Below are 12,114 nucleotides of genomic sequence, written 5' to 3' on the forward strand. Positions count from 1 at the left end.
TGATTATTCGTAAATTTAGCCAAAAACAACTTTATTCGAATTAATTGTGTCATATTTGTATGCATGTGCCATTATTATCCTTAACTGGTTATAATTTGAGTTAATCAGTTTTACTTTTTGTTATAAGCGATTGCCCTGCTGTTAACTAAGTGCACAACTTACATAATCTTGTTGTAAGAATTTAGTTCCCGAAAGCTTCAAATAAAAAAAAAGACACAAACGCATACTCTTCCTAAGCTAACCATAGAAAATGCTGGTAAGTAATTTAGTTAGTTATTATCAAAGGCAGCCAGCTGCACCTGGGTGTCTGCATTTCATCATTTACAACTACAACAAATTTAGCACGTTTGTGTGTTTTCGCAAAATATTTGTGTGTTTGCCGCTTAGTGCATTTTCCATCTGCCATTTTCATCTATTAGAAATTGTTATCTATGGGCTCCTCCTCCTCCTCTTCCTCGTAGACCGGTTGCTCTTCCTCTTCGACCATTTCTTCCTCTACGACTTCTTCCTCAACACGTTCACCAATTATTATCTCCTCGGCCAGTTGATATAGTTCACGCATATCCTGTTGATTAAATGAAAGTAAATGCATACATTTTTTGTTGTTGCGGCATTGTTAGTTTTTACTCACCGATGCTTTCTGCAGCATAAGTATCTTATCATCGTGATAGCGTAACTGCTCAAATTGCGCTTTGGAAATGAGATAACCACGCTCCACATCATACTCCATTTCTTCTTCCAGCTCGGCTGCATGGCGCCGCTTCGATTCACTTATGGTGCTGCCTTGTTCATAGATCTCCGATTCAGTGGAAACATCGGACGCGTCATCCAAGTACTTGCGTCGTTGTCGCTCTTCCTTCTCACGCTCAGACATCTCTTTGGCCGCCTCTTTGCTTATAGCCGGCTCGAAGATGCCTTCGGTTTCGGCTTGTATGATATCCTGTACATGCTTTTGTATGACAGCCTGCAGACAAAAGCGGTAGTAATGTAGTTGTCTGTAATCCAAACTGCTAATAAACTGGCTGTAATATAATACTCACCGTCTTTTCCGCCAACTCCTTGGTGAGTTTAATATCTTTAGCAACTGGTTTTGGTTTGGCGCCCTCCTCTAATTCTTTGCATATACGTTGTTCAGCTTCGCGGAACTTTTTCCTTGAAATAAATAATTTAAAGAGTTATTTCTCGATCTTTACTTTTAAGATTACTAAATTTTGATATGATATGCTGGTGGACGAGTAATGAAAAGTGAAAAAGAAGCCTCGAGTTTGTATGATTTTAAGACTCATCAAGATTATGCATATACATTAAGACAAAAAAGCAACCGGAAATTGTAATTAAATTCCCTGGGATAATTTTATTTAATAATTTTGCTAAGTTGGTAGAACCGTCATTAATTAGTACGCCAAATATGAGCGCGATCTGTCAGCCAGGTTGATTACAGCAGATGCTGAGTCTCAAAGTTTAATGGACTTATTACTTGTTTATATCAAAAACAACTCAGATGATGCAGCGGAGAGTTTGGAGACTTTAATTATATTTCTGTAAAGGTTGTCATAATGCTTATCTCTGTTTGCTAAAAGTTCTGCATAATTTTTTAGTTCAGTGGAGAGTTTGGAGACTTTTTTAAATTCTACACATTTCTTCCAAAATAGCCGAAAAATTGTAAAATTCACATTTTTAGATTTTCATATTGAAAACAGTTCGTTGTAGAGATTGGAGACTTTTTAAAATTGCATGCAATATAGTTCAGAAAAAGTGTTTTATCAAACAACAGATATTTTCTGTCACAAATAGTTATTAGCGTTCTAAATTTTTTGTAGACTTTGCAGGTGCAGTTTAAATGGACCAGTCCGGGTCAAATTTGATCAGATAGTAAGTCGGTAGAATATTCTTCAGGGACTCGGAACAATTTTATAGAAAAATTTTATTCATCTCGTGGGATTATTCTTAATCAGTTGCAAAATTATTAGGCAACGGACAAACACTTTAAGTTGTAGTAGTAAAAAATCTCATACAATTTCATAAAATTTTCATATCCTATTTGCGCTTGCCAACAACAACAAATTCGCTTACCTGGCACGCACAATATTTAATATATCCAATTTATCCGATGTGAATGGTGTCGGCACGCGCAATGAGCGCTCCTTCATTTTGGCGCGCTCCTCCTCCAGGAAGCGTTTGAGGTCCTGTTCACACTCGCGCCACTCCTCGTTGTCGATCCTGCACCAATGGAAAAGTATTATAAGACAGAATGAATTATTGAATAGTTCATTGAACCAACTCTTAAAGTAGGTGAAACATATTCACAGCTGAACCATTATTTCTATAGCTTCCATGCAGTTGCACGTGCTATAAAAGTATACAAAATGGCTAAGTCGCTTAGTCTGCCATAGCCTAGGCTTAAAATAAACATTTTATTCACAGCTTGGATATAATTAGAATTATTGCCAGTAGCAAGCAAGCTTTACGTTTACCCATTTAATCCTAGCAGCTACCGTTAGAGGCGCACTAACTCATGTCTATCGACAAGCATTTCACCTATGTATGTATATACGTATACTCGTTATGTATTTATGTGTGGCTGTGTATATTTTTGGTGCTTAAAATAGGAGTGAATGCACGTTAAAATCCAAAGTCACTCCTCGCCAAGTAATTGGAAATGCTAAGTGTGAAAATTCTGATTCTGAGAATCAGCGCGGAAAATGCCACGAAAAAATGTAGCCTGCTTCTGGGCGTTGTAGCGAAGCGAATTAAGAAAGCACACACACATATATTTGTGCATATTTGTGAGCATACTATAGCTGTTATTCTGCATAATTTTGCTTTAAAATGATTTCAATGTTAACGACATAACAGCTTGGCGATTAACCCTTAGCAAAAAAAAAGAAATGATTATGAGCAGCATTGAATGTTGCTACAACAATGCACTCTGTTTATAATCAGCAGAAGTGTATATAATAAATTAGCCTTTCTTCGCATCGTATCATTTAACTGCTTGCCATTTTAGCCTGCAACTGAGCAATTTTTCAATTAACGCTTACAAGTTGCCTTACCGCAGTAAATCCATGCCGCGTTCCGCATCTTCGGCCTTGTACTGTTCTTCAAGCTCATTTTGCTGCTTGTTGCGCTCTTTTATCTTCTCAACGCGCATTTGTTCTTCCTCCACATACTTTTGCCTTTCGCGTTCCCATTTCGAGCCTTGCGCCTTTAAACGTTCCGCATTGCGCTCACGATTGGTTTTGAGCTGAAAGTATGCGCGAGTTTTATGTTTTATTTTATTGACGTAAGAAATTTGCAATATTTGCTATTTGTTTGAGATTATTTGTGATTCACCTTGGCACGCTCCTTTTGGATTTCTTTATTCGCAATTTTATTGACAACAAATATAGGATCATCGGCCAGTTCGGCAGGTATTTCGTCCGTTTTGCCTTCGATGATGAGGAGACGTTCACGTTCCACCTCGCGAAGCTGCTTGTTATGAAAAGTGATTATTGTGCATAAAGTTGGAAAAATATTGTTACAATAGTATAAGACATACATAAGTCTAAATGTCTTATTTTATATGACAGCGTGCTTAATGGAAGAAAATTTGCACGATTCTGGGAAAGATCAGTCTTATTGTAGAGAAAATTATACCGCTTTATAGGCGTTTCAGTCATAATTAATATATAACAGTTAATTCAATTAGCAAACTTATGTAAAATACGTATAAATGTACTTTATTAAAATAGATTTCTTAATTAAGGTGCTATCTGAATGCCTGTCATGACATTATATAAATTGAGTCAATATACTGTGCCTATTAAATTCTTTTTCTGAAAATCGGTTTTCAGCTCAAGTTCAAGAACACATTCGTCCTTGATTCGAGCGCATGACCTAATTTCCATATCTTTTCCAAAAGCTAGACAATTCTACATAGACTAGGCTATCTACATCTATATATAGTTATGACCACAAGTACAATTTGCCTGTAACCACGAGCGCAACCAATATGGCAGTTATTTTATTTGCATGACATCATTTCATATAACTGTCAAGCTGTCAGTTCACTGAAGGCACAATAACATTATACAACAACAATTCGAAAAGATATTATAGTTTCCAAATAACATTTATTAAGTTGATAATATATAACCCAATATTGCGGTAATAACCATTTAGTGATTTGACAGCTTTAATCTGACAATAAGGCCGCTAAAAAATGGAAGGAAATATATTATTAAAATATATTGATCCAACTTTTCAAGACGTGATTTCGACAGCTCGTGGCGGCCATGTTTGTTAATGAATTTCTGTCAAATTTTTGTTAGTGTGTTCAGTAAGATTTGTTATGTCATCTTGTCACCTTTTCTTTGGTACAAAGGTGATCAAAATTTCGCATAATTTAAAAAATTCACCACATTTTGCCACTTAAGAACTATGAACATCGTGATATCATAAACTAACTCAGGGTCCAAAATAGACTGCGGAGTAGGCACGGGAGTATATTCCGATGACCTGGACATTTCTTTCTCTATCCGTCTACCGAACTCGGCTAGCATCTTCCAAGCGGCAGTACTGGGCTCCACCTAGACTTGATCTGGGTTCCCGGCCACAGGAACATTTTCGGCAACGAAAAAGTAGGCGAGTTGGCAAAGGCAGGAGCTTTTTTAAACGAATCCGAGGCAGAGTTAATACTAAGCCCGCTAGGATCGATCAGGAGAGAGCTCAATATCAACAATTAGCAAACATCAGATGGGAAAGTACAACAAAATACAATATAACTAAACAGAAATGGCAAAAATATGACAAGAAAAGAACTAACGACTTACTAAATACTTAGGTTCAGAAAAAGTATCTTCAGAACTGCTACCATAATAGGGCATTGGCCATTTGGAAAACATGCGTCCAAAATGGGTATCCCCTACAATAACTTCAGCCGAGGCTGCGAACTGGTAGGGAATAAGGAAACAATTTTCCACTTTCTTTGTGAATGCCCAGCCCTATCGCAGATCCGACACAGAACACTTGGAAGCATCAAACCTTAAATGGATGTCTTCAAAAAGCATATCGGACATTATTAGCTCCATGGAAACCACATAATGGTTTGAATGAGAAGATGAAACGTGATAGCAATAATAAAAAGATGTACGACTAGTGCATCAAAATGGCACAGTTAGTGCTAATTGAGCCCGAAATATAATAGGGCGGCACTCCTACCTACCTATCTATGCCACCTTCCCATCAAAAAAAGGCCCTAAGTGAAACCCATCCATATCAGTCGGTTCAACCCATTTCCGGCTTGGTCGAAACCTCGGGTGATTCAGGAAACGTAATTGTATGCCCAAAAATTGACCATTTGGTGTGGACTGCCGGACCTTATTTCTTTCACAAATGGACCAGGAAATGCTGTTACAATCAAAAGCGCGTTTTAGCTTAATGTTCACCACTTTTTTCTCGAAATTTGATGAAATCGATGAGGACGATTGCTATATCCAACAAGAGGGTGCGTTTTAACGTTTTTAAATAATTTTCACCGGAGGTATGTTAAGTCAGATGTTTGCGGCAAACAACCAGCAACGTTCGAGGAGATCGAAAACAACATTTAGCGCACTATAGCCGAAATTTCAGCAGATATGCTGCATCGGGTCATCCTAAATTATAGTAAACGTGTGAAGATATGCAAACGGAGCCGTGTTGGCTATATGTTTGCTTGTTGGCTTGTTGGCACAACAGTTTGTTCTGTTAATAATAACTTCGAAATTTGCTAAAACTTGCTCACTTAGAACTTCAGAATCGCACTTTGACTTGCTGCTATAGCAAATAAACGCTATTGTAGCATGCCATGTCAAAGCCACATTTAAATCAATTGAGTGAGAATCGGGAGCGCCAAAACTGACGGCTGAAGTTGCTTCAATGGGTGATAGTCCCAAAAGTTGGCCGCAAAAGTTTCGTAGAAAATATGCCAAACATTAAGTCGTGAAATCACTGACATTTACAATACGAATGCATAATTGCTTGTGGGTGCAAAAGGTCACAGTGAGTAAATGGCCGACATTTGTAAGATTTGTTGGACTAAATTAAATTTAATTGTCTGAACTTGTTAGAGTTGAGCGCTGGTGCCTAAAAAATTTAATTAACCGCGAAATCTTATTTCGTGCTTAATCGCTTGCAATCAATTCGTATTTGTCAACTCACCGCTCTGGCGTTTATGCGACGCTCCAGCTGTATGCGGCTTTCCTCTTCCAGTCGCTGGCGCAGCTCACTCATGAATTTGTGATCGGTTAGACGCACCACATTTGTGCCAATTAAACGCTCCAAGGCAGCACTTATGCGTGGTAAATTGAAACTAAAAAGTAAGGAGTTAAGTGTTATAGCAAAATAGTATTTAAAATTATAGCAAAATAGAATTTAAAATTATGGCAAAGAGACTCAAAATTATAAAAAAATATTAGAATTTATAGCAAAGTCAGTTATTTTATTTTTTACATAACAAACTCTTCCAAAATTGTATTTTTTAGCGGCACTTACTCGCTGCTTTCTTCTTTCGCAGCAACTGCTTCGGTTTTGTTCATAATATGTTCGTCAGCACTACACGACCGTGTTCACATTGCAACTGTTTACGTGTCACCGTTTTTGCAAATTTCTGTTAGCTGTTGTCATGTTATGGAAACACCAAATAAATAAATAAATAAACAAAAACTCTGAAAAAATAAAACGCTTTGGCAAAACTCGTCTGTCGCTGACTTCGGGTTACCCCAAAAAACGTTACAAAGACTTTTGTTTATTTGATGTGAATTTTCCGTGAGTGTGCAAACTTTTGCACACATTATTGCCGGTATATACACATATATCGACAAGGTTTCATAAGTCGATATATGTGGATATGCTCACAATAAATAACCCGGAAATATTTTCGTTACTAGAATTTGGAAAGATTGTAGATAAGAAATGTAGACGCCTAAGTCTAATTGTGAATTAGATATAAATCGACGAAATCACGTAAAATATGTATATATATTTATACCAAAAAGTTAGAAACTAGAAGCTGGTATACCCTTCTGAAATGAACAAGCTTCTAGTTATACAAGTAATTGATTTTGTGCGGTCGGTTTGTATGGCAGCTATATGCTATAGTGATCCGATCTGAACAATTTTATATTAAAATTATTATATTGCCTTAATAATAACTCGTGCTAAATTTTGTGACGATAGCTCGTCAAATGAAAAAGTTTCCCATACAAGGACTTGGTTCCGATCGTTCAGTTTGTATTGCAGCTATACGCTAGATTGGTTTGATAACAACGGTTCCGACACAAGAGCAGCCACCGGAGGATAAAATAACGTGTGAAAATTTCATATCGATATCTGATACAGTGAGGGACTAGTTCGCGTATATACAGAAAGACAAACGGACATGGCTAAATCGACTTAGCTCATCATGCTGATCATTTAGGTATATATATATTTTGTAGGGTCTCCGACGTCCGACATCCTTCAACTGACTGCCTCGAGGTTTTGAGAGAAGTTACTTACTTTCATATGACATCTAATGGAAAGCTAATCCAATACTTTGCTGACACAGACTACAACCTCTGCTTAAGCCCTTGAAAAATATTTTATTCAAATCCAACCCTTTTAATTAACAACATTTGTTTGTAAAATTTATATGCGCCAAGACTTTATTTTAATCTTAGTTCTGCATGAGTTAAGTGCTAAGCAGCTTCATACTAAATATCAGAACTTCCCACACCGAGTGTTTATATGGTTTATTTAGGTGTAATTCCCGCACATTTGCCGCCTACTGGTTTCTTAAACATTAGCCTGCTGTTACTTTCGCAATCCTTTATTTGCGCCATTAATATTAGGATTTAAGCGCCACAAAGTGACAACACAACTTAACAACGAATGACTAAAAGTCATGCCACAAATGGTAGATACCACAAATATTTTGCCACAGCGAAAATCGCGTGGTACTCTCGACATTTGTCTCATGTGGGCTTATGTGTTTTTGCTTTTGTTTGTTTAATACTTTTTGTTGAAAACCGTAAAATTCTAGTTTAGATTTTGTGGAAATGAGCGCACTTTCGTTTTTATTACAATACTTAAAAACATAAAGTGAAGAGTAGTTAGAGTTTCTCACGTTAGTAGTTATATAACGATCGCCATTTCAAGTTTGGTTTTGATAAAGTTTGGTAACGTTGCCTTTCGAGTAAGGAAGAATGGTACATTTCTTCTTCTTTCTATGATATATAAGAACATTTGGATCAAACTACATTTTAGCAATATTAATCAACTTCTTAAAAAGCGAAAATTTGCTACTTGTCTCCTTTACACAAAATATTGCGATATAGGCTTTATTTAGACATTGTCTAAGGTAGCTTTAAATAGATTTGGATCGTTTAGTTGGGTCGGCTTTTTGCATTTACAGTCCGATCTATTAGGAGATTTTAGCGACGTCTGGCATACATATTAAACTCTGCCAAATTTCTTGATTTTTTATAAAAGTTTTCTATGCAACAGCTTGATTCCGACCGTTCAGTGTGTATGACAACTAATGCTTCAGTGGTCCAATATCAGTGATCTCTGTACATGAGCAAATTCGTCGTGAGAAATGGACGCATTCCAAATTTCTGACCGATATCCCCAAAAATAAGAGAATTGTTCGGATTTATACAGACGGACAGATATACGGACATGGCTAAATCGGCTCAGCTCGTCACGCAGATAATTTATATATGTATATACTCTGTAAGGCCTCCAACGTTTCCTTTTGTCACAATGTTTGGCAAATTACAACAGATCAATGGACAAATCCCATAAATCTATCTGATTTTTAGTTATCTAACCTTCAAAAGGGATAGAAAAGAATTTCTCTTGTAGATGAAATACTGCTTTTTGAAAGGTAAAAATACAGTTGAAGTAAACACTTGGCTTGATGACTAGTTTCTGGACATTGCCTAGAAAAATCAAGCATCAAGGATTAGTATGCTAATTTTAGACGAGTAAAATTAGTAATGAAGACGGTAAAAGCAGTTGACGTCCAGTAGAAGTTGTTACCGACGAAAATATCAAAAAACTCCACAAAATAATTTTTGGTGACCCTGAAGTGAAGTTGTTCGAGATTGCAGGCACTCCAAAGATATCAACTGAATGTGTACATCATATCATTCATGAATATTTGGGTATGAGAATGTTCTGTGTAAAGTGTGTGGGCGCGCGAGCTCACTTTTGATCAAAAACAACGACGAGTTGATAGTTCGGAGCAGTGTTTGGGGATGTTAAGCCTTAATAAAACCGAATTTTATCATTCATATGTGACAATGGATGAAAGAAGGCTCCATCATTTCACTACGAAGTCCAATCTGCAGCCATCCAAGTGGACTACTCCTGATGAACCCGCTCCGCAAACGCGACAGTCGGTTAGCAAGGTCGTCTGTATTTTGGAATAATTTTTATTGACTACCTTGAAAAAGGAATAATCATCAACAGCGACTATTACATACCCTTATTTTACTATTTGAAGACCGAAATCGCTGAAAAATGGTTGCATTTGAAGAAAAAGAAAGTGCAGTTTCACCAAGCCAACTTTCCGTGTAACAAGTCAGTGAAAACGATGGCAAAAACCTATGAATTGGGCTTCGAGGTGCTTCCGCCGTTACCGTATTTATCAGATCTGGTCCCCAGCGACTATTTCTTGTTCTCAAATCTCAAAAGAATGTTTGCTGGGAATAAATTTTTGTCGAATGAAGAGGTGGTCGCCGAAACTGAGACCTATTTTGTGCTATAAAAATTGCATCGAAAAGTTGCCATAATCAGTATATCCTCCTTGAAAGGAACTACGTTGAATAAACTTTGTTTCAAAAAAATGTGTTTTACTATTGTATAATAGTTCGGGGGCTTTTCAATTCACCTGTTATCCTGTCCAGAGTAAAAAATAATATTTTGACATGAGAATTTTCGATTGAAAGTTAGTGTTCTTAAATGATATTGAATCAAAATAAGAGGAAAAAATAAATATTTTGAATAAAGAAAATTATAGTGTGTTTGGAACATGTCAGTTTATCCCAAACTTCTTAAAGAAAACAATTATTTGTAAAAAATAAATAACTTGGATTTTTTGAATTTTTTCACATACATTTTAAGGTTATGTGAAAAAAGTGTTCACAAAAGAGTTGTAGATCTTTCGATAAACTGCAACTGTGCTATATATATTTTTTGCTTATGATCTTTAGTTTTGCTGGAAATCGACTTAAACCATTTCTTACACTTAAAAATTCAACCAACCTTCTCTGTTTCCAGTTCACAACTCACAACGCCCAGATTATAATTTTTCTTTTATTTTTAATATCATATTTTCCAACGGGTTTTATTCTATTATGATTTTTTTCACTTTCTACCATTTTCAAGGGCTTCAGCACTTATCTATTAGCCGGTTTTTATTTACATTAATATATATAAATAGCATGTGAATTAGCATGCAAAGGCATAAAATAATTATAACACCAGTGGCACAGCTTGAGCTTAATTCATTCAAAGACTTAAATACATATACACAAGGGTGTAAACATACATATATACTATTACATATGTGCAAATAAATATGGAAATGTCTGCGTTCTACCTTGACACTGACTTTCGCTTACAGTCGTTATGTTGATGTTGTAGTGCAGTGATTTAATTCGCAATGTCAACAACTTAGCATTGAAAATGCATTATTAGTGTGTGTGTGTGTGTGTAGGGGTGCGGGTGTCGCATTGCCAAAACTTGTTTACTGTTATCGCTGCTAATGCACTTACTCACGTCATAGTATCAACATTTCAATTGGTTTTGAGGCCTAGGGTGAGTTTGTAACTAAAACCGATTAAATGAATTTCCAAATTTGGTTCAACAGTACAGGGTGTGCAAATAAACGAACTTTTTAAACCAAATCCATTTTTTTAGCGATTTTTTTCGACGAAATTGTATGATTAAAAGTTCGAGCGAAAGTTAGGAGCAAAATGCCAATTTTTTTTTTTTAACTTTGATATCGAGTATTTCAACAGGTTAAATGTGAGTTTATTTTCACGAGGTTGCTGCAAAAATACTTTAGCAGGAAATTTAATTTTAATCAGGAATTTTTTGATTTCGTACTCTACCTTAAATAATTTTTTATGCATTAATCTTATTTTACTTTAAATATTTCGCATTCTTTCACTTAAAGCTAATGAAGCATTGAATTTTGTGTCGAATTTCGGCCGTTTCATCGGCTCAAGAGCACGTCCACAGTATTTTATGACACGGCGTGGCAAAAACCGTATATTTGGGGAATACTATTAGTAAGTATGTAGATAGAAATTTTCTTTTATGTCTGTATGCCTACTCACTTCACTTTGTGCAATTGATTTATTGCTTACCATATTTTATTAGCCATGTCTCTTGTTCGTGACCCACAACCGTAAATTTTGAAGGGTTCGAGTGCTTAATGATAGATACTAGCACATGTGTAAGTCTATGCTGTGAATGTGGCGGCCAAGAAAGGGTTAGGGGTAGTTGGTTGTTTTGGAAAGAAATATTCGAATTGACTTTGATGTCTGCAGTGAGTTCTATTATTGACGGCTAAATTTAAAAACAGACATACAGAAACTGTGTAAGAATATCTAAATTTTTCCAACTCCTCCAGTAAACTTAAACAACGGTTTTGCGATTGGACAGGTCCATTTTGAACTCCTGGAAACTTCTTTCTGAGAACTGCTAAGGTTAAATTACATCGGCTATTGCCATTTTAGCCAAGGGTAGGTAGTGAAGGATTGAAGATGAAGTCCACATAGACTGGAGCCTGGTTGTGGACGACCTACTAGTTTTGCTAACTGTCAGTGGGATCCACTGTCAAGGTTAGGCGGATGATATTGTTATTATAGGTAGGTAAATTCGAGGACATTCTCTGCGGCCTAATAAAAAGAGGTTTAAACCTGACTAAAGGAAGGTGCAGCAAGCCCTTTGCAATACCACCAAGATGACCATCGGCCCGCTCTCCAGACGATGTCCTTGCCCGGCCTCAGGAATCTTACGCTTAGGGGCAGAGAGGTAGAGATGACCAACATGGTCAAATATCTTGGTCTCAAGCTGGATTCCACTCTGCGGTGGAAGCAGGAT

General features: G+C 36.6%; 1 protein-coding gene across 5 annotated transcripts in view; it reads right to left on the minus strand.

Moving 5' to 3' along the window:
- The window catches only part of LOC126753159 (RNA-binding protein 25), a 32,510-nt gene continuing 20,396 nt past the window's right edge, over window positions 1–12,114 (minus strand). For 4 of the 5 annotated variants that reach the window (XM_050464386.1, XM_050464385.1, XM_050464383.1 and 1 more), the window contains 7 exons: window positions 6,178–6,328; window positions 3,334–3,468; window positions 3,054–3,244; window positions 2,074–2,220; window positions 1,041–1,152; window positions 632–964; window positions 1–565 (listed from right to left, as the gene is read on the minus strand). In XM_050464386.1, the coding sequence (XP_050320343.1) occupies window positions 416–565; window positions 632–964; window positions 1,041–1,152; window positions 2,074–2,220; window positions 3,054–3,244; window positions 3,334–3,468; window positions 6,178–6,328 (1,219 nt within the window). In that variant the 3' untranslated portion in view covers window positions 1–415. Of the gene's footprint in view, window positions 566–631; window positions 965–1,040; window positions 1,153–2,073; window positions 2,221–3,053; window positions 3,245–3,333; window positions 3,469–6,177; window positions 6,329–6,510; window positions 6,606–12,114 lie in introns of those variants that run through there. The other variant, XM_050464387.1, reaches the window with a different exon arrangement.

The sequence above is a fragment of the Bactrocera neohumeralis genome, chromosome 3, assembly GCF_024586455.1.
Source record: "Bactrocera neohumeralis isolate Rockhampton chromosome 3, APGP_CSIRO_Bneo_wtdbg2-racon-allhic-juicebox.fasta_v2, whole genome shotgun sequence".
In the NCBI taxonomy this organism is placed as follows: Eukaryota; Metazoa; Arthropoda; class Insecta; order Diptera; family Tephritidae; genus Bactrocera; species Bactrocera neohumeralis.